Source organism: Microtus pennsylvanicus, chromosome 2, assembly GCF_037038515.1.
Source record: "Microtus pennsylvanicus isolate mMicPen1 chromosome 2, mMicPen1.hap1, whole genome shotgun sequence".
In the NCBI taxonomy this organism is placed as follows: Eukaryota; Metazoa; Chordata; class Mammalia; order Rodentia; family Cricetidae; genus Microtus; species Microtus pennsylvanicus.
In genome coordinates, this window is record NC_134580.1 from 145289472 (window position 1) to 145312076 (window position 22605).

Sequence of the window (22605 nt, forward strand, 5' to 3'; positions counted from 1 at the left end):
ATGGATGCATATTTGGAATTATCCTAAAACCATAACCTAAGAGGGAAATCTTTACCAAATATACAGACATAAACAGTAAACGTCTATAGAAAACAGTGCTGGTTAGAAAATGAGCAAGTCACGTATAAACATGTCTAAGTTTGTGAGCCGTGCATAATTCCACATTTTGCGCTGACGACATCATGCTTTCCTGGGGGGCTCAAGTCACACTACACAAGCTGCACAGGGAGTCTCGAAGTACACATCTATTACCGTTATCACTTTGAAGAGACAAAGAAACTAAGACATGGAACGTTCCATTCTTAGAGTTGCGATGAGTACCTTTAAGCGGTGACTAAATCTCAGGTCACAGCCCTGCATTGCAGACCCTAAATTGGGTACCTTGTGTCGTCTCTGTGAAAGCAGACTGAAGCCTAGAGCCCATAGTCACACATACATGCACACTCACACACACGTGCCAGCACACACACAGCTTAGAAACTGCTGATTTCACTCATCCACACTCCAAGACCGCAGAGGAAAGGGTACCAATGACATAAAAACTAGAGAGCAAGGCATTCTCAAACAAGGAGCTGGCTTCACTAAAGAACTTCTCAAAATATTCAGTCTGTAATCTCGCAGAAACAGAGTTATAATAAATGGGCTGTCAGACCATCTCAGATCCCCAGACAATTAAGCCATAATAAGACTTTCTTTGTAAACTGGAAATGAGAATTAAGGATGCTTCTTTGGGCTTGAGAGCAGAAACGCTTAGCAACCTTTACTAGAATGGCTGACTGTTGGCCTCCTAGTGATATCACAGAAGAGGGATGGGCAGCAGGTTCTTGAACAAGTCCACAGAAGGGAGGAGGGTTGTGATTGGCTGATGTAAACCAGTGGTGAGGTCTGGGGGTAGGGCTGGCATGCCCACACTTCATGGGCTTCCCTGAGCTGATGGGTCTCTGTAAACATCATTGAGTAGACAATGGCTTCTAGAATAGTTCTACAGAAGGCACTGTGCTCCATCCATGGCAGACTGTCCCATATCAGGTTCTTGACGTTTGCCATCTAGGAACACCGAAGCCATAAGCACCGTTCTTGCAGAAAGGGAAAGATTGCTGGTCTTGATCTCGGTGGAAAAAAAAATCTGGAAAATCAAGTAGACACCCATCATAGGTCACACAGGATACTTCAATCATCCAAAAACAAAAAAACTAAAATTAAAATTACCACATGTATCTGCCAAAAGTGTAGCTGACTGAGTGGAATGTGCCCTCCGGCCTTGCTGATGCCTGGGGCCTGTAATTAACACTCCTTCCGCACTACCACTTCATGTGGCCTCTCAGAGTTTGACAGGTTTTCTGTCACTTGCAGACACCATGGAAGTATTTCTGTATTTCTTGGGACCTCATTCAGAAGCTCCAACAATAACTGTGTTACTCTAAATAATCCACCCACCTCCATGGCTTCCTCTCTTGACCTTAATCACATTGTTGGGAAGACAGAGCAAGAGAGGCTGGCTGTCAGGCCACAAGTTGAGATGTCACCATCCACATCAGACAACAAAGTGTCTCCATCTCACTTCTGGCCACACTACTGGTTTTGAGCTCACTGTAATGTACATGAGGAGACCAACCAGACTGGCAAAGCTTGGGGTTTAGTGCAGAAGCGATTACTTAGCATAGGGCTTGAGTGACATACTCAGGCCCAAGTTAAAAGAAAGAAAACAGTTCAGTAGTTTAAAAACAAACTAGTACATGGGGCTAGTGAGATGGCTTCATGGCCAAGGACACTTGTTGCACTTGCAGAGGACCTGAGCTGGGCTCCCAGCACCCATGTCATCTGGGCAGCTCACAGTCACTTGTAACTCTAGATCCAGGGCATCTGATGCCCTCTTCTGACTTAAGTGGGTACCCACACTCCTGTGGCATGCAAACACACACATTCAAAATAAAATCTATTAAAAAGAAAGGAAGGAAGGAGGAGAAAGAGGGGGGAGGTAGGAAGAAATAAAGATAAGTCTAGGCATCTTCAAGCTAGCCTCACTCCTGGCCAGGTAAGGCACCTGAGGGCATCAGGGACCCAGACACTCACCTTAGCATCCTACCGTGGACAGAATGCAATGGGCAGTTCCCGGTTGGGTACCAGGATGCCGAGGTGCAGCATCTCGACAGGTTCATTGTCTGTAGCCACAATCTTATATTTTTGGATGATCTGTAACACACATTGAGACGAAAGCAGAATTAACTCTCTCTCTCTCCATGCCTTGTGGAATAGCCCAGAATGTGGTTCTAGAAACCCAGTGAACTTTTACCCAGCAAAGAGCCAAGTGGAGCTGCAGCTCAGCCAGTCGACGCCCAATGCACATCCTCTTCCCAAGGCCAAATGGGAGGTGGGCAAAGGGATTGATCTTTTTCTCCTTTTGAAGCCAGCGTTCAGGTTTAAACTGACTGGAATCTTCAAAGTTGTCCTCACTGGAGCCCAGCACCTGGGTATTTAGCATTAACACCGTCTAAAAAACACACAGAAAGAGATGATACTTTCAAAAATCAGAAGCAAAAATAATTCACAGAAACACAATAATGATGGTTGTATTTCTTAACATATGTTAGTGAGAGTATGATATGTGTGTATGTGTGGGGTAGCACATGTACCCATGAGCACACGCAGAGGCAAGAGGAGGGTACCTGATGCCCTCTATCACACTTCACCTTAGTCCTTTGAGACAGGGTTTCTCCATGAACCTCGATTTAAGCCGGCAGTCAGCAAGGCCCACTGAACCTCTGCCTGCCCTGCACAATGCTGACTCAAACAACCACATCCGATTTTCTACACAGGTATTGGGGATTCAAACCCAGGTCCTCACACATGTACAGCATAATCTGACCTACTGAAACCCCTCCCCTGTCCCAGAGCTCCTCATCTTTGGGTTTCATGCTCATGATCATCTCCTCTCTCTCCATTTTCCGGATGAAGAGGAGGGTGAGTCTTTCTATGGTCTCCAGAATGAATGCTCTCCTGGTGAAAAGTTTCGGGAAGATGGGATAAACACTTGGGAAATGTAACCTTGTCAAGTTTTGCTAAGGAACAGATATGTAAATATACTCACTCCTTCGGGCAAAGTGTATTCACCCAGAACCGTCGGCTTGTCAAGAGTCCGAGTCGTAAACGGCACACTTGGGGTAAGCCTGAAAAATCACAACCGGAGCTGTAAAGGTGGCCACAAACCACTCTCTGATGTGGCCTTAGGGACAGAGACAGAATGAGAAGCGGAGGTGCTGTTAAAGTCCAGTCAGGGTTGGGAAAGAAACCCTGTCTCTTATCCTGAGGGGCTATTGGCCACTGACAGCTGCTGGGGAACTGAAGGAAGGCAAAGGATCTGCGTGGAGTTGGGGCAGGGGTGAATATGATCAAGATACAGTGTATGAGTCCACAAAGAATTCAGTTTTTATAAAAAAACAAATCCCTCATTTTTAATATGTTTGTCTCTTCTTTCTTATCATGTTAGTTAAATCCCTTCTACAAGGCTGGCTAGTGGCTCATCGATTATTCTGTTCCATTCAATCTGTGTGCATCTCACGTCTCACCCAAAGCCTGCATCCCTTCTACTCTGTTCTCCACAAAGGTGGTGCTGTTTCCTTCTGATCCGAAAGCTGGAAGTTTGCTTTCCAGGAAGAGCTAGAGGCTAAAAGACCAAGAGGTCTGTCTCTGTGTCTTCTTGCTCCGCCTTCATCTCCAACCCTATAACCACAGCTGGCTCCCTCCCACTGACAGCGTCCATCACAGGCAGGCTGAAGAGCTGGCCCCTGAGGTCTGGAAAGTGATGACTATGAACTGAGGCCCTTCTCTCTAGCTCGATAGATGCCTATGATCAGCCAAGGGAGGTATCTTGAGGGGAGCCATCTAGAGATGTCACTATGATGTTCTAAGAGAATTCTTGTCTAGTGACATAATGTATTGCCCAAAGCAAAAGAGATCCTTTCTCAAGTATTGACTCAGAGGCCTGTCCTTACCTCATGGACTCTTTTAGACAGGCCTTTAAGTAGGGCATATTCCTCACATCTTCCGCCCGGGGTGTCTGGTTCCCGGGCAACACGCTCTGGATTTCCAGAAGAAGTCTCTCTTGTACGTGGGGATTCCGGGACAGATTGTAGAGAACCCACATCAAGCTGTTTGCTGTCTGAAAGGCAAACAGATAAGAGAGTCTGCCAATCAATCCATCAGGTGAGCCAAAGGTCACACTTAGAACCACAGCGGAACTGCTTGAGCGTGAACAAATGCACGTACTACTGACAAGAGCTGGGTAATTTAGGGACTATCGGGGCTCATTTCAGACCTAAACGTGACTCCAGCATGACCTCAAAATAAAAATTGAAGTAGAACTTGTTTAGTGGGCAAAACTTGATGTAAAACTGAGTCCAGAAAGGGCAGGAACGCTCTAGTGGTGCCAATGAGAGGCTGTCTAAAGATATTTCCCCAGTGCGATTGAAGGCACAACACGTTGCCTTTCTGGTATCTAATACAAGTTCTTCTGGCTACACCCTAAATCACCCACAGACATGAAAAGGGTTCTAGCCACACGCAAAATGTCTTCATTTGAGAATGCAATACCCTGCCGAAAAAGGATGGGGGACAGGGGATAAATTCTAATATAGAATTGAGTATGCTAAGAAGCCGCCAGAGGCTGTTTTTGACAAAGGCTGGTGGCCTCTTAAGGGGATCTTTGGTGTCTTTCCTGGAGGTAATAAGGAGCAGTCACCATCGTCACCAGCAGGAGTGAGATGCACGTGGGGCTCCTCAGCTGACTTAAACCCAACAGTCTCCTGAACATGGCGGTCATGTCCTCCCTCCGCAGACACCAAGGGGCTGGGACTGACGCCGTGGCCCACTCCCACACTGATGGGCAGAGCACAAGACGGGCCAGAGCCAGCTGGTATTTATTAGTTTTGGAAGAACATGCCTCCCAGGCAGGCTTCTTCATGTCGGAGGGCCAGTGGCTTCGGTTGCAAATAAACTGTGGATGGCATTATTACAGAGCAGGAAGAGGGTGGGGCCTCCACATTAAAGTCAATGGAGCCTCTCTGATCCGCCCAAGGTGGCTTTCAGAATAAAGGGGACTGGAAAGGAAATGGATCAGGTGTGTAACCATATCAGCGAGCGGCTCACCACAAGTGTCAAACAGGGCTCCATGGGGTTGGTTAGATTCAGTTTCACCACATCCAGGGAACACTGTCTGGGCCCCTCAGGAAGACAGCAGAGCTTAATTCCAGGGGAAGTGGGTAAGGAAACCTCAAGGGCTCAGCAGCCTGTCCTGGCATGACCTTGTTGGGAGGGGCACCTGTCTCCTTAACTGACCTCTCTAGCAAATTCGCTCTCCACCCACCAGCTGTCGTCCACTTGTCAAAGCCTAAACTGGCCAGCTTACTCCCTTGCTTAGAAAATGTTCCTTCATGGCGTATACCACTATCTGAAGTAGCCATGTGTGTGTGCCTTCACACCCCTCCTCCTCCCCGCTGCCATCTAAGTTCTACAAGGAACAAGACTTTGCCTCTCATTCCTAGTGGTCTTTTAAGGGCGGGGCACATAGTAGGCGCTCTATAGTTCTCGACCTCTTTTATTTGCTCAGTAAGCGTTCCTTGACGGCCTTATATATGCCATGTGCTCCTTTGTATCCCTGGAATGACGCTGTAGACAAAGCAAGGCCAGAGCTTTCATGGAACTCACACTTCAAACAGAGGAACCATGGCCCCTGTTGCTGTGTGGAAAGGCCTGCCATTCAATCTCACAGGGAGATCGGATCGCTTACTGCTTCTGTCAGCCTCCTGCAGTGAGGGGGAGAAAGGGGTGTGCTCCTAATACAGGAACCCTGCCTTTCTCCTCCCAGAAGCCATGAAAGGGGAAAATGCAAAGAAGTCGACAGCCGGGGAGGTTTCTGCCTGGAGGCTTTAAGGGGCACAGAATGTGGGATTTTGAGGAGCCTGAGTACCTGTCACACCAGTGACAGCCTAAGACAGGAACGGGAGGCGGCTGCATGGAGAATCATCAGCTGGTGGATTGCACACGAGCTGCTGCATTTCAATCAAAACCAAGCCGCCCCAAGCTCATCTTGGTACTTTGAAGCAGTAAATGTACTATTGGTCTGGAGGGCTGTATTCTGATTTTTATCTCATCTTATTTAAAATATAATCAGCCACAGGTAGTCACCATGGGGGTAGTCTGGGTTATTACTAAAAGACATCCGTGTGTGTGCTCATGTCGGGGCACATGTATGTACACGCATGTGGAGGTTGGAGGCTGACATCAGGCATTTTCCGTAACCACTCACTACCTTATTCTTTGAGGCGGGGTCTCTCCTGAACTAGCTACTCTGCCTGTCCCCTGTGGCCTCCTTTCTCCACGTCCCCAGCCCTGGCATTACCCATCTGAGCCAGCTCACCTGGCTTTTTTTTTTTTTTTAAATCAGGTCCTCATGAAGGCACAGACAGTACTTTACCAACTGAACTATCTCTCCATCTCTCAAGCTTGAGAAACTTAAGTTATCTTGCCAGATCATGGGCTTCCAAATTCCCCGGTCAGTTCCAATATCCGCCTCGGTGCTGGCCAAAGCCTACTCATGGCGCTATCATTGGAGCACATTATTACACAAAGTCCCTGCCAAGCCCTTAAGCACTGAGAGGCCAAGCTTTGCGTCCCCCACAGCGCTCACTATGGGATGCTTACTGCTGGTTTCGTGAGACTGTAGCTACTCGGGTAATTCTGGTGGAGAGAATGATTTCCACAGCTGCTTAAAAACTCAGCGTTTATCCCAGGCTTTTCCAGACGCTTTGTGGGAGCCTAGGCAGTTTGGATGCTCAACTTACTAGACCTGGATGGAGGTGGGGGTTCCTTGGACTTCCCACAGGACAGGGAACCCTGATTGCTTTTCGGGCTGGGGGGGAGACTTAATTGGGGGAGGGGGAGGGAAATGGGAGGCGGTGGCGGGGAAGAGACAGAAATCTTTAATAAATAAATAAATTTAAAAAAAAAACAACTCAGCGTTTAGCCAACCAAGTCCCCGCCCACCCTCACCGTCTCCACCGCAGCGAGCTGGAGCTCTGTGACAGCCGCGTACAGTTCTTTCTTGGAAAGATGATTGCGGTGGTAAATGTCGCAAAGGAAATCTGCGCCAGGCTGCTGGGAATATTTCTCCAAGCGGTTGTCGATGCAAGGCTTTACTGTGTAACAGAGTCAGAAAGGAGAGAGAGCCTGAAAATTCGGGTGAGGGCAAGAACCCAAGAAGACCTTGAGACACTGAGTCCAGGGACACTGACAATTTACTAGACAGGCGCCCAGTGACTATTCTCGCTACACTGGAAAGGACTGGTCAAGACCGACACTTCTCAGGACCTCTCAGGATCCGCCAGGAATCTTCTAAAAGTGTTGATTCAGAATCAGTGACTGGGGAGCCTGAAGCCAGTCTCTCTCTCTCTTCAGCCTGGGACTCACTATGTAGTCCTAGCTGGTCTGGAGATTGGTCCGGAGCTCGCTCTGTAGCCCAGGCTGGCCTCAGCTATCTGCCTGTCTCTGTCTCTAGAGTGCTGGTAGCACCCACATAGTGCACACACCACCATGTATGGCCTTGAAGTCTGCATTTCTATCAAGCCCTGCGCAGGTGCTCCTGGTCTATAGTCACCTTCTGATGAACAAGAGCCCAGAAGGGATCAGCATGAGAGGGGATGAGAACTGGCCTTATGTGCGTATTCCAAACTTGGCTGTGGACATCACTAACCATACATACAAGTACAGTGCCTGGGAACACTGTTGACACTCAAACTATTTAGCATTTATGAAATACTCAGACAACTGTCTCTCTCACTCCAATTCGTTATGTGGGCAGACACCAAATTAAAATCACCATGGAGCTAGTGGACAGGGTGATCGCCTGTGGTGTAGGTCACATTTCAGTCTGAAGCCTGGCCTGGCCTGGGGTCTTGGGAAAGCTACTTCAGTGTGTCTCAGGACCATTCCTTGGGGACTCTTGGAAGAGTTGACGGTGTGGGTTTGCGTAAGGGTTAAACATATACAGAACTCCTAATGCCCCATGTCATGGCGCAGAAATAGCTCTAACCACTAAAATACTGTAATCACCCAATGTTTGTGCACTAAACGTTGTACCTAAGTGGGAATCGCTGTCATTTGTTATTTTAAAGATGGAGCAACCAAAGATGAAAGGTGGTAACACACAGGCCTAAGCCACCACACACGGACTCAAGGCTGTCTCTGAAACTCTTCCTTGAGCCCCCTTCAGCTGGCAGAGTGGGTGACAGAAAGCTGCTTCTCACTGCCTCCCCACCCCGCTATGCTCAAGACTTTTTTAAAAAAATATTTATTTATTTATTCTGTATACAATATTCTTTCTGCGTATATGCCTGAAGGTTAGAAGAGGGCACCAGACCCCATTACAGATGGTTGTGAGCCACCATGTGGTTGCTGGGAATTGAACTCAGGACCTTTGGAAGAGCAGGCAATGCTCTTAACCACTGAGCCATTTCTCCAGCCCCCTATGCTCAAGACTTTTGAAAGCTATAGAGAGGAGCAGAAGCATGGCCGCGGGAAGATCATGACAACCCAGTCAGGTAGATCACACGAGGCCTGTCCTGGGCACAGGGTCAGGACAACTGGATTGCCGTGGGCAGTGGGAAAGGAGGCTCTTTTACCTGATTTGAAAATGGTGTCCCAGGCCAGAGTGTGTGCCTGCCACACTTTGGTGTTGAGGCTCTTGTGCAGCTCCACGGGGGTCACCATCATCTTCCCAAACGTGCTCATCATCTGGAAGAAACACAAGAACTTGGACCCTGCATTCTTCTCTCTAAGCCAGCGTTCTCTTGGAGGGGGAGGATCCTAAATCAGACTCTTGCATCTCCAAAGGGTGGGGTTCAAAGGCCCTCCAGCTCCCTCATATCTCAAAGATGGCTTTGTACTCTGTGTTTAATGAAAAGTATCAGACTCATGACCCTTCTGATGCACACACATTCATGCATATGCACACGTGTACACACATACACACAAACACACACACATATACGCACATACACACACATATACACACACACACATTTGGTTTATAGTAGGAATCAAACCTAGGGCCCTTTGGTTGCTAAAAAGGCATCCATTATAGAGCTAAGCTATATTCCTTTTGTTTTATTTTTTTATTTTGAGACAAAGGATCATTAAATTCCTAGGCTGCCCTTGCACTCACTCTGCGGCCCCAACCCGTTTCAAACTTGGAATTATGTTGCCTCAGCATCTCAACCAAGCGGCTGGTATGACAGGCCTGTGCCACCACCCAGTTTTTATATGGTCTAATTGCAAAGGAAGAAGAAAGAACTGGAAAACTATAATTTGTCTATTGAGTCCAGCTTCTGAATACCACAGAATCCTTAGCTAATCCCAAATTAATTTCACTGCATCTATGATATCTCAAGTTACCCACACTATTGAAAACTGTAAAATTGAAACATTCTGAAACTTTAAAAAGGTGCCTTTGACCCAAGTGACCATTAGTTGAGACACCTTAAGTAAGTTTAAAATGATTTTTTGTAGTAAAATAACTTTGCTTAGACTGATAAATAATAGGCTTTTTGTATGTTTGTGATTGGTACACATAAATATATTAAGATATAGATATCAAAGTGAATGGACTAATTATGAAAATACATAAGTGTGTACACTCCTCCCTGGGAGACGCAGAGACAAGCTCTGTTAGGCTGCCCAGAGAGACGGCTTACCGTCTTGATGGCTGTAATGAAGGTCAGAGCTTCTTCCTCAGCATTCTTCTGGAGGAGCCCAAATCTCTTCTCGTACAACACGAGGCAGATGCCTGTCATTGAGAATAATCACTACTGTTATTTAATCGTAGCACGCTAGAGTCTATGATTAGCCAGCTATTAAAGACTGAGTCCTGTGTCTCATGACATTGTGGTCTCTTCTGGAAGGAAACCAACATTTCAAAGAGTAAGAAAGGAGGCCAGGAACACTCTCTTCTGTCTCGAGACGTCATTTCCGGGAGCAAATGACCCATGAGCTTCCCATCCTGATGAGAGACGCACTGTCCCATCAGTCACAGGGAAGTAAGGACAGAGGTGTATCACTGGCTCAGAGACCTGCGCTGCTTTCACTCAGGCTGTCGGAGTAGTTATTGGCTTATGCTGCCAGACTCAGGCTACAGGAAGTCACCATGAGAAAGAGGGTTGGAAAAAGCTGAGCTAGGGACTAAGTTCCCAGTACCTTCCAGGTACTGGACCAGCATAGGACAAGTGTTTCTCTGTTCTCTTTTCCATTTAACAATGTTGTTTAGGCTCAACCTATTTTCAAATAAGATTCCTTAGTCTTTAAAACTTTTTACATAGAGAAAATTTGAATTCTAGGATACCCATGTTCCCTGAATTAGATGTGGTGAGTGAACATGTTGTCTTAATTACTCTCTCCTTAACTGTGTGTCCACACGGGGATGTATGTGGGTTGGTGTGGGTGGCATTATCTGCAACAGTGTTTAGTTCCCATGATGCTTTGCTTCTGTACCATAGCATTAATCTAAGAATGACGGTTTTGTCCTACATGACCATGATACATCACTAATGTCCCTGAGAGCTTGACCCGTTCTTTACCAGATCCACTACGTGGTTGTTTAGAAAGCCCCCCACTTGTCTTAAAGGGTACCTTCTGTAACTGTTAACTTTCCTGACTGAATGCATCCTGTTTAAGATTTCAATAGCCTTTTTATCCCGCAAGGCCTGGCTTGGGTGCCACCAGGAGCCTGTGGCACAGCTCTGGGATGTCCCCTGACTGTGAAGCAGTGTCCACCACTTATTCTCACAGCCATGCGCACAATTGTGAGGCTGGTCTTGAAGTTATGAGGCGTTACTGTTTCCCTTCCAGGTAAACTTAGATCAGTGATTGGGAATGTTCCCTGACAGTCTACTAAATGCAGAGGCTTTAAGCGGTCATGGTAAATCCAGTATAGGAAGAGTCATGAATGGATAAAGATCGTTTAGAAAATGACCATTTCACAAAAACTACAGTAAAATCAACATCAAACTTCCTTGTTCATGAACACCTAGGTTTAATAACTAGTTGGTCCTCTCTGGGAAAGTTACTTAAGATCACAGGGTTTTGGACTTATCAGCATGGAATGGCACCCCGGACACAGAATTTTGATGATAATCCTGAGGCCCCAGGACAGCTTCAGTAGCTACGTGACCCATTTTTTGATAAAGGAAAATAAACTTTCCCCCTGTTTTTTGAGACAGGATATTGCTGTGTAGCCCAGGCTAGCCTTGAGTTCATGTCCATCTTTCTGCCCCAGTTTCCTCAATGCTAGGACTATAGGCCTGAGCTACCATCTTGTGGATTGTGATTTCATACAGCAGTCTAGCTGGCCTGGGAGCTTCCCGGGATTCCCTTCCCCCTGCCTCCCATCTTGCCACAGGAGCACTGGGATCACAGACTTGTGCTCCTGTGTTTGACTTGGTGTGAGTTCTGGAGATTTGAACTCAGGTCTTCGCATTCGCACGCAAATCTTTTTCTGCTTAGTTACCCCCCAGCGCTCTCTTAGGTCTCTGGATGCAAAGGCAGCAGAGTAGTCCATTTTTATCTCCCGGTTTCCCCGTTGTTTCTGTGCAGAGTGCAGAGGCAAAGGGAGGGGCAGCTGCTGTTGCTTTTCCTCCAGCCAACACGCTAAGAGCATGCACTGTGCCTGGGCGGGGGCTTTACACTCCCGGCTCACTGTCTGGAACTCTCATCCAAAGAGGCCTTTCCAACTTCCTCTTTTCCTGATTTTTGTCTCCTTGGTGGAGAGGACTCCCCTCAGCGAGGTCCACGCGAGGCCCACAGTCTGCTCTTTAGTCCTTTAAATGTCCTGTATCTGTCACTCTAGAATTGTAGGTTGTGAAGCCAAAGACACGGTCCACTTTGTCCCTTGCCATGTCCCTAGTACTTAACAGTGCCTGGCATATAGGATTTGTTTAATAAGTGCTTGTTGGATGACTTCATAAACAACCTGTATTTACTCATAACTAAAACAGGTTTGTATGGCTTAGTCCATCTATCGTTATGGAAGTGTAAGAAGAGCTCAGTTTCATCCCCCAGATCACTTGCAAACTTAAACGAACAAGACTACAAAGTCAACTTACTTTCAAAGGACCATTTGTTCAGCTCACTGTACAAGTCTTTGATGCGGCCTCCTTCGTCACACAGCTCATCTATCCTCCCCATAAAATCGGCCAAGACCTTGAAAGAAAGCAACCAGGAAAGATACATCTTTATGTCACTGAAGGGACAGAGAAAGTTCAAGCTCGGGAGGGTATCTCTGCTGTTGGTGGTGATTGGCACTAATTATACACTGTCTTCTCCAGGTCTGTCCCTCACTGTTTCCTAAGTTCTTCCTGTCGCCACAGAAACTCAAGCTTCAGGCTCATCTAAAGGGTATTTCTGGCAATTGTCTTATGTTCACGTGTATGTGTCTGTGTGTGTGTGTGTGTGTGTGTGTGTGTGTGTGAGAGAGAGAGAGAGAGAGAGAGAGAGAGAGAGAGAGAGAGAGATGTATGTATGTATGTGTGTATGTATGTGTATATGTGGGGGGGTGGCATGTGTCAATGTGCTCACGTGTGGAGGGCAGTGGTTGACTTTTGGTGTCTACTTCTGTTGCTCCACATCCTACTGTTTGAGACAGGGTCTCTCATTGAACCTGGAGTTCTGAAATGTGACTGACCAATGAGCTCCTAGGGATCCTCCTGTTTCTACCCCCACTCCCGCAGACATCAGTACTGGGATTTGAACTCCATGATTGGAGTACAAACACGCGCACCGGTTCTGGGGTTTGAACTCAGGTCTCCATGAAAGAGTGCAAGCCCTTCACTGGCTGAGCCATCTCCCCAGCTCTGGTTCTGATCCTCTAAGAAGAAAAGCATGCTTTGTGGGCAGACTGGGTAGGTGAACCCTGAGGGTGGAGTCAGACTAACTGGAACAGCCGCTCAGGGACTGTGGTGAAGTTGAGAGCAGCATCTCCACGCTGCACTTTGCTGCACTTCCACATCTGGGCAGAAGCCTGTCTTCCCATCAGCTGTTTTGTGTGATGTGGAATTTGGAGCCAGGAAACCTACAAGTTCTGGACATCGCTTCCTCTGTAGATAGAGCTGCAACTTTGGGACAGTCATACACGGTCTCTAGCTGCTGGACTCCAAAACCAGAGCCTGAGGTGACTCAGGCCTCACACTTGTGAAGTGTATCTGGGACCACACGTGGTTATAAAGTGTGCTATCTTAGCTGACCTGCACTGCAACCTTGCAAGGCAGGAGACACAGCCATTGCTCATATTTTTACACATCACAGATGAGAAACAGTTCAAAGACACTATGTCCCTTGTCCAAATAACTGAAGACCTGCTAAGCTATACCCGAGGGAAGGGGTGAGTGGTCGGAGCCTGCAGGTAACAAATGGGCCTGCTTAGCTTGCTTATGTAATGCATTTAAAAGTAATCTGAATTTTATATAAAAAAAGCCAAGGGAAGAAAAAAAGAAAGCAAAAAGAAGGAAAGCTAAGCGTGGGGGTTCACCTTTAACCCAAGACTAGAGAGGCAGAAGCAGGTGGATCTATATAAGTTTGAAGCAAGCCTGGTATACATAGAAAACTCCAAGCCAGTAGGGATTACATGCAGGGAGGCCCTGTCTCAAAGAAAAAGGAAAAAATAAAAGAAGAAAACCCAAGCGATTTCAAATCATGTATGGATTTCCACAACCTGGCTTATTAACACATCCCTATTACCACCACAAGATGACCTTGGGTGTGTACCACACATGACAATAGCTAGCTGGGTTTGGAGCAGATAGCCCCTCTAGAAAAGGCTTAACCAGGGCTGGGGAGATGGCTCAGAGGTTAAGAGCACTGGTCGCTCTCCTAGAGGTCTTGAGTTCAATTCCCAGCAACCACATGGTGGCTCATAACCATCTGTAATGAGATGTGGTGCCCTTTCCCTTCAGGGATACATGCAGGCAGAACACTGTATACATAATAAATAAATCTTTTTTTAAAAAAAGAAAAGTCTTAACTATGCAGCTTGCTAAATGTCTGACTTGGGGCTTGCATTACTGTGTTATATTAATTATCCGGCTTTTAGGAGCTCCTAACCTGTACGGAGCCCATCTGGGTCCACGTCCAACTCAAATCAACCTCCAACGTGAACAAGAATAAGAAGAGACCACAACTGCATGGCCCCCTGTTGGCTCGATGCTGTTGCTAAAGTCCTTTAGCATGGTATAAAGTCGTTCTTAAGGGTAAGGGGATCTTTTCCGGATCATCCATTGGCATGGAATGTGAAATCTCCGGACACATCATCCCATTTCATCCCTCTCCATTGTCAGAAGACTAGCCTACAAGAGCGCTTCCCACTTGGTACCCTCATTCTCGCCTCACCTATTCTGACTGCAAAGGCCCCTCAAAGGTTGTGGAGAGCCCAGGGAAAGCTGACCCTAGTACACGCACACACCTCATTGATCTTACTGTCCAGTTTCATGATCTCCACCGGCTTCATCAGTTTCTTTTGGAAGGCGCTGCGGATCCTCTGCCACTCTCTTCCTTCCCTGCGGAAACGGATTGCGTTTAGGGCGCCCGGAAAGAAGCAGCGCAGCGATCTGCAGCGCACCCACCCGGGAGTAAGCTAACCCTGGGAGTAAGCTAACCCTGCAGGTCGCCAGGGAAATTCTCAGGAATTTTAGCATGCTTTGAATATGCGCCGCTGTCCATTAGGGACCCGAGAGGGGCTCCCAGTGTCCCTCTGCTCCTTGGGGGAGCTGGTGGCTGTTCATGGTCGATGGGGAAGGGATAGTCATTTTTCTTCAGTAGTATAGGCTCCTACCAAGTTGACAGGGCTCTAAATAACCCAACCCATGCTCGTGCAAGCAACCTCAGGGAATCATAAACACCAACAAAAGAGACATGAAAATTGGATGGGGAGTTGTTGGGACCAGGTAGAGTCTCCCCGGGAGTGAGAGGGGGGATCAAAGACAAGACGCATGACGAAAGCGACCAGAAATTATATATGTGTATATACATATATATATATATATTATATACACTTGATTTGACATTAGGGTTAAATCTTGCCTATATTGATACCAGGAACATGAAGCTAAATTGAAAGAGATTGGCGCTTTAGGTATGTCCTTGTGGGGAGGCAGGCATGTGTGCATTCCCTCACTGTAAGGCCCTTTGGGGAGACCCACATCTGCACTATAATTTGAGGATTGCACACATTGGAGCAGGGGCTTTTGCATTCGTTCTGCATAAGAAAAGTCCAACCCTAGGGAACTCTAACTACCCCCTTCCCTACTGCCCCGCACGTCCTGGCCCCCACTGTCTCCACCCCGCGGAGGACACTCACAGGATCAGCAGCCCATAGCCCTCGTTGCGGTGGTCCCGATAGGCTTTCCAGGGTTTGATCTCTAGTCTCTGGGGATGCGCGCTCTCCGTCCGGTATAGAGCTTCTAGAAGGCTCGGCGAGCCCAGGTGCACCGAATCAAAGGAGCCCAGCTTCATCCGGAAAATCTGGCCGTACTTCTTGTGGTACTCTACCTGCAGAGGGGCGGGCCTAATGCCATCAGCACGCATCCTTTGGTGCTGGGGGCGCTTTTTCCTTGAGCCGCTGCTCGGCCGCCTGAGTGAGCTCCCTTTCCCCTCAGCCCCGCCTGGCCACTTCGACCGGAAGGAATAGGGAAGAGGGGAGTGACAAGTTATTTACCAGAGTGTCATGCTGTTTCTTCAGGCCACCTTTCCAAAGAATCTCCAGTAGACTGCCTAGCAGTGGCCAGTTGGTTGGTCCAGGCAGGGAGGTGGCGTCCCGACTCTCACCACCTGTCACCAGCGGGCAGAGGGGTACCTCTTTTGGCTCTCGGGAAGCGTACGCCTTGGATGTCACCCCTCTAGGGGGCTGCCCAAGGTCCCGCAGCCGGCTCAGGAAGGCGATCAGAGAACGCCTTTTGTCAATGGGGCAGCTCATAGTAGCAGGAGACACGTGGGTTATGAGGAGGAGCAGGCACTGGAAGGGGTAAAGTGTTTTGGAGGTGGTGCTGGGTTCTGAAGTTTTGGCGATTTGAGAAGAGAGGCAAACAGAACTCGGTGTGGTGGAGTGGTATAGAGCAGGAGGGACTTCCAAGAGGCAGATGCCCAGGGATGCTGCAAAGTTCAGCGGCTTAGGGCACAGGTGCCTGCCCTGAGCTGGCCACAGGGGCTGGAGAAGAGCAGCCGGGGTTTGTTAGCTGAGTCGAGTCCTCTGTGGGTCTTCAAATTTGACTTCTCCCGTCTGAAGCCACAGGGTGTCAAGGAGGGTAGAAGAGATGCCGCCGGGTCGGATGTACCTCGGTGTGTCTCCTCAAGCTCCCAGACTCAGGGACCTCGTATTTATGGATATAGGGCATGCCGGGATGGCCAATGAGCATGCTGAGTAGGGCGGAGGGGGACCTGCTGGCAAAGCTGGGAGGGACGCGGGGAGGGGGGGACGGGAGTGAGAAGAGGATGGAGTCAGCAAGGTGAATGAGGGCGCCAAGGCCTAGGGTGACTGGTGCGCTGCGCACCGTGGACTCCACCCTGGAGATAACCCGAGCAAGGCGCGTCGAGCCCAGGGTTCAACGAGTGCGCTGCGAGCGCGCCTCCCTGCCCTCCTGCAGGCTGCAGCTGGCCTTGCAGCTGCCCGAAGCTGCGCTTGCACAATCACCACGCAGGGCGGGCAAGGTCCCCGAGGACAGCCCGTAAAGCTGCCCGCGCCTGCCAAGCGAGTGGAGAGCGGGATTCTTCCAGCATCCCGGGAGACAGGTTTATGCAACCTGAGCTGGACTACCGTTGGACAAAAGTTGCCTTTTTGATAGCCTAAAGGAGGAGGGGACTTTAGACTAGTATAAACGCATCAAAAGGGAGGCTGTGACCTTCTTACCGTGGGTCTTAAGTTAGGCAGGAAAGTCCAATACTGTTTGCAGAATTTCTTTACCAGATTCCTAGATGCTTCAGAGAGGGCTGTTAGGGAACTGAATAAACCAATGCGTGTTACATAGGTGTGTGTCCGCAGTTCCATCCATAAAGGGTGCTAGTGGCGTTAGCTCTTCTGGAGATTGAGGAATGCGCTGGAGGACATGGCTTAGTTTCCTTTGGACAGCTTCCCTCCCTTCCCCTAAGCCTTTCCTTCTGGCGATCCACCCACCCTGTGCAGAGCAGAGGCGCCCACAGATTCCCTAGAACCCCACTCCCCACCTAAAGTCCACCTAAAGCAAGCGGAGCTACCCACAGACGTGACCGTGCTCTTGTGCCTGGCTACAATAGGACAGGACGCACTTTCTTAATTCTGGAAAGGAAATTGCTCTTTGCTGGTTCCAAGTGACTCACGTTGTTTCCTGCTGACCCAGTGCAAAGCCACCAGCACCCAGGCAGGAGTCAGACTTCCTCTTGCCTGCTTTCCAGTCACCTGACCTGAGGTTGTTGTGACCCAGGCACTCGCAATGTTTCCCTGTGAAGTCTTCTGTAAACATCTGCTGTTTCCAAAAAATCTTTTGCAATGTGATTTGTGATTTGGGCTCCAATACTGCCGTTTCAAATTTGTTCTAAGAGGCCAGGGTGAATCAAAAACAGTAGCTATACATAAATAATGATTTAGATGTAATCTACTAACTAGACCAATTTGAATATGCACTGCAGGGTACATAGGGCACGGCTATAAATTTACATAGTCTTTTGGGTGTTCATAAAACATACATCTTATTATATGTAATGTAGTGCAAGCCAGATACTGTACGAAGGTACCATACGCTTTATTTTTGAGAACTTGTGACAAAATAGGAATTTTGCACCCAAATTTCTATTTAAAATTTCACCTCATCTCCATGTGGAAAACACAAAAGCGGAAAGCAAATGCAGCCTCATCCCCCCACCCTTAAGGAATTAAACACCCTCCCTGCCCATTGTCACAGACATCAGCGGCCTCAGCGACATTCACATCCAGCAGTTTCTGACCCAGCCTGACTCTTCAGCATAGACATCACGTGCATCTTTATTTCTATCGCTTTCATGAGAGAAACAGTGTCTCATAGCCCAGGCTAGCTCAGACTCCTCATTCTCCTGACTCCACCCCTGGAGTGCTAGAATGACAGGTTTGCTCCACCTATGTGAGACAATTGGAACTCTTCCTTCAACGACAATGTCTTTCCCGAGGAGGATGGGGTTAGAATGCTTTCCTTTGGGTATCTGGCATAGAGTGTGGTGTAAGTGGTCTCGTGCTGTTGGTGATGGAAAAGGACATCCCTAGAGGGAGGGTCTGTTTCAGCATCTCTTCTGACCGTGTCTGGATGCTGTAAAACTGATCTGTGGCAACTGTCTTCCTAGTTCAGCCAGTGAGCTTTTTTTTTTTTTTTGGTTTTTCGAGACAGGGTTTCTCTGTGGCTTTGGAGCCTGTCCTGGAACTAGCTCTGTAGACCAGGCTGGTCTCGAACTCGCAGAGATCCGCCTGCCTCTGCCTCCCGAGTGCTGGGATTAAAGGCGTGCGCCACCATCGCCCGGCTTCCCTTATTCTTCTTTTATTTTGTGTGCTCAGGAAGGAGACAAGTTTCAGATGACGATGCAGAGTAGAAACATATATACAGTATGACAAAATAACCTTAGTTTGGATCAATATACAAAAATCCATACAAATGTAAAAATTTGAGACTAGTTTTTTTTTTTTTTTTTTTTTTTTTAGTTTGAAAGTAGATTCAGGGCTGGAGAGATGGCTCAGAGGTTAAGAGCATTGACTGCTCTTCCAGAGGTCCTGAGTTCAATTCCCAGCAACCACATGGTGGCTCACAACCATCTGTAATGAGGTCTGGTGCCCTCTTCTGACCTGCAAGTATATATGCAAGCAGAACATTGTATATGTAATAAATAAATAAATCTTAAAAAAAAAGAAAGTAGATTCAGTAATCTAACCTTTTATTCTATCATTTCCATATCGCCCCCTTTCTTTTCAGAACAAGATCCCTGAATCTCATTTCCTTTCCTTCATTTCCTCTTTGCCCATGACCAATAGCAGGAGCTTTAGTGCTTTTTGTTTTGTTTTTGAGACAGGGTCTCACTACATCTCCCTGGATGCCCTGGAACTTGCTATGTTGAGCAGGCTGGTCTTGAACTCACAGAGATCTTCCTGCATCTGCCTCTCAAGTGCTGGTAGTAAACTCATGTGCCACACTCCTAGCTAGGGCTGCACTTCTTCATGTATTCCAAAAAAGATACTTAGGAGGACAGGAGATGACCAGTTAGTGTATACGTAGGAGTATACACTACTATTCATAAAAGAAAATGGCTATTCATGGAAGTTTGTGTCTCATGTGCACTGGAGAAAGTCCCCAGCCATTGCTATCCTGGACGGAAGTGGAAAGAAAGCATGAAGTTCATTGAAAGTCCATTGAGTAGAACATTCCTCAGTCCCTGAAGAGGCTCAGAACACCGGACGATTATGTTGTGCAGTCTCGGCGACTCACCCTTCTCCCTTGGCTTCATGCCTGCTTCATTTCACAGCCTCTGTGAGCCATGCAGCCAGGCATTCTTCCTAATGAAGAATCTGCAAGTGGCTCCTAAGTGCCAACCTCATCTCCAAGACTGGCCCAGACCACCTCTATGGTTCCGGGAAGTCTTTTTTTTTTTATTTACTTATTATGTGTACAGTATTCTACCTGCATACCAGAAGAGGGCACCAGATCTCACTATAGATGGCTGTGAGCCACCATGTGGTTGCTGGGAATTGAACTCAGGACCTCTGGAAGAGCAGACAGTGCTCTTAACCTCTGAGCCATCTCTCCAGCCCGGTTCCGGGAAGTCTTAACCAAGTCCTGAAAAGATTAATTAGACCCTAGCCTTTCTACTATGCAACCACACGTGACATTTTGTGTGTATATGTGTGTGCATTTGTATGTATGTATGAGTGTGCATGTATGTGGTATGCTCCTATGCGGTGTGTGTGAGCATATATGCTTATACGTGTGAATGTGTGTGTGTGTGTGCTCGCACATGTATGTGGTATAACCTGTTGGAAGGTAAAGGCTTGATCCTCTGAACTAGGAAACACAAAACTCTTAAATATATGGATTGGCAATACAGCTTCAAGCTTCAAACTTTGACTGCCCTAGGGCGAGAGTTTCAGAGCCACTTTTTGACTGTGGAAAGTCGGAGGGCTGACTTTTCGTTTCTTGAGCAGAGAGTGTTGGAACCAACACCACAGCCAAACGCAAACATCAGAGCAATGAGGACAGTAGCAGCAGAGGCTCCTGTGAGGACCCTGCATATAAAGCCCTTGGCAAAATGAGGCGTGCAGGAACTCACCATGTGGCGTGTATGTATAGCAGTGCTCTTTGAAGCTACACGGAAGGCAGGTGTTACGATCATTATTTCCGTGCTCACTTAAACAGTTGTAATTTGTGCTTGTGGTGCCGGGCTTTGGAGACATGACCTCATGCGCGCCAGAGAAGCACTCTTCTGCTGAACAAGGTCTCTAGATCTTTAACTGTTTTGAGGTAGGGTTTCACTGAGTTGCTTAGGCTGGGCTCAAACTTGCCATCTTCTTGCCTTGGGCCATCCAAGCAGCTGGCGTCACGTCGTTTGGTTTAGCAAGTGTGCAGTCGAGTTGAGCTGAAGCAGTGGAGTAAAGAGGGTCCCAGTGAGGACAAAGCTAAGCTCAGTCATTCAACAGCGCATACACCGGGATCAATTTCCCCTTGCTTGAAGTCACAGCGATGCTTCCAGAAAACTGGACTTGCTCCGCAGGGTTTTTTTCTGAAAGCGACAGGAGCAGGCCCTTGGCATGAATCTGACTGCCCATGGAATTCATAACTATAGAAAACGGACTCTGGGATCACTGAAGCCATAATGTTTATGGCTTTTCCCCTGTGTTTTTCTGCCCAGTTACTCACATCTCCTCGAAATTGTAAGCTGTTGTCTTTTTGTTGATTATCCCTCCTCTAACACATGACACTGGCTGTTTCTGTTGAATAGCACCCAATAAGCAAATAATAGGCAATTGATAACTGATTATTTCCTCATTTTCCAGCAAAACCCAGAGAGTTTAGTAACAATATACCCTTTGTTTTCTGAGGAAGTTATTGGTAAACCCTGAGGATGCTCACCATTTGATGCAACAAAAATAACAGTTTGGGCCAGGTTGGACTGAAACAGTGTTTCTCCAACTCACTGGCTTGTAGGCTGGGGAAGGTGTTTGGCTTCTCTGAACCCAGTTTCCTCATTGGCAACATTGGACGTTATTGCATGCTCATCCCTGGTAGGCTAAGATGAGGAATTAAAAGTCCAGGTGAAACGCGGCCTTTGTCTTCATGGAGTCCATTTGGCACGGGAACTGGCTTAATGGTTTCTGAGCAGGAGTAGGTCATGTTGGTCAGTCAATATTTTTATTCCAAGTGTGGATAAAGGTATCTGGAAACCTCCAATACAGTCACATGGGAGGGGGATGGTTTTGAATGGATTCATTGTAAAAAGAGTTGCCTTGTTTTAAAATAAACAGAGGATGAGCAAGGCTTGAACACCTAGGTTAACAAGTCAGGGTTTTAAAGATTAATTTATTTGTATGTGTATATATGTATGTGCCTGTGTCACATGTGTGTAGAAACCCAAGGAAGTCGGAAGAGGGTGTGTGTCCAGTCTGAATTTACTACTGCTTGTGAGCCTCCTCACACGGGTGCTGAGCTCTGCAAGAGAAACACACACCATAACCACTTAGCCTGGTAGGACTGGCATTACTAATATTTTATAAAAAATAACACACGGTCTCCTTCTGTAGTTTAAGCTGGCCTGGTACTTCCTAAACAGCCTAGACTGGCCTCGAACTAGAACTGTGGCAATTCCCATCTTAGCCTCTCCAGTGTTGATATTATGAGGCCACCATACCTTAGCTGTCATTAGAAATGGAGACTTTGGAAGGTTTTGTTGCAACTGTCTGATCCACAGGCCAATTAAGCCAGAGAATGAAAAAGTTCACAGATTTTTTTCCCCCTTGTTTGGTTTTGTTTTGTGACACAGGTGCTCATGTAGCCCAGGCAGGCCTTGATCTCATTATGTGGCTGAGAGTGGTTTTAAACCCTGTCTGATCTTGAATTGATTTTTCAGACTCCACCATGGACTGACTTCCTTCCTTCCTTCCTTCCTTCCTTCCTTCCTTCCTTCCTTCCTTCCTTCCTTCCTTCCTTCCTCCCTCCCTCCCTTCCTTTCCTTTGGTACCATATACATTTCATAATTTTTAAAATTGCATCATTGCACAGATACCTATCCTGTGCGTTTTCCTCCTTGGTTTGACTTGATTAATTTCATCCATGTGTAATTCAGGGAAATTTCATGCTGGGATTCCTACTGCAAATCCTTTAGCCCTGAAGCAGTTTGGTTTGTTCTTATATGCCAGGAGCCTGCCTTGACGCATCTGATGGACTGTTGACTTAGATGGGCGTTCCTGGGCACTGACTAAGTTTTTCCAGAGCTCTGCAGCGAACCACCAAGCATTCTTCACCTTACCAGGAGACTGATACATGAAGTACCTCTGTCGTCAGGGAAGGGAAATGCCTGGTGGCGTGAACGCGG

At 47.4% G+C, this 22605-nt stretch overlaps 1 protein-coding gene across 1 annotated transcript; it reads right to left on the reverse strand.

The window, feature by feature from the left end:
* Nucleotides 1-2079: 2079 nt before the first annotated feature.
* Nucleotides 2080-16358, reverse strand: Cyp24a1 (cytochrome P450 family 24 subfamily A member 1). Its single transcript, XM_075963944.1, has 11 exons — nt 15752-16358; nt 15395-15585; nt 14501-14594; nt 12150-12246; nt 9747-9838; nt 8676-8787; nt 7048-7193; nt 3993-4159; nt 3089-3167; nt 2294-2491; nt 2080-2193 (listed from the first exon to the last, which is right to left on the reverse strand). The coding sequence occupies exons 1-11, from the start codon at nt 16007-16009 to the stop codon at nt 2083-2085; spliced, it is 1545 nt and encodes a 514-aa protein (XP_075820059.1). The 5' UTR covers nt 16010-16358; the 3' UTR covers nt 2080-2082.
* Nucleotides 16359-22605: the final 6247 nt, after the last annotated feature.

Excerpts from the sequence above, each read along its gene's own strand:
- Cyp24a1 (XM_075963944.1), bottom strand. The coding sequence starts at position 16,009 with ATGAGCTGCCCCATTGACAAAAGGCGTTCTCTGATCGCCTTCCTGAGC. Across the intron at positions 8,788-9,746 it reads TCATTACAGCCATCAAGACG|ATGATGAGCACGTTTGGGAA; the intron begins GTAAGCCGTCTC and ends TGTTTCTTCCAG. Across the intron at positions 2,194-2,293 it reads TCCACTTGGCTCTTTGCTGG|ATCATCCAAAAATATAAGAT; the intron begins GTAAAAGTTCAC and ends TGTGTGTTACAG.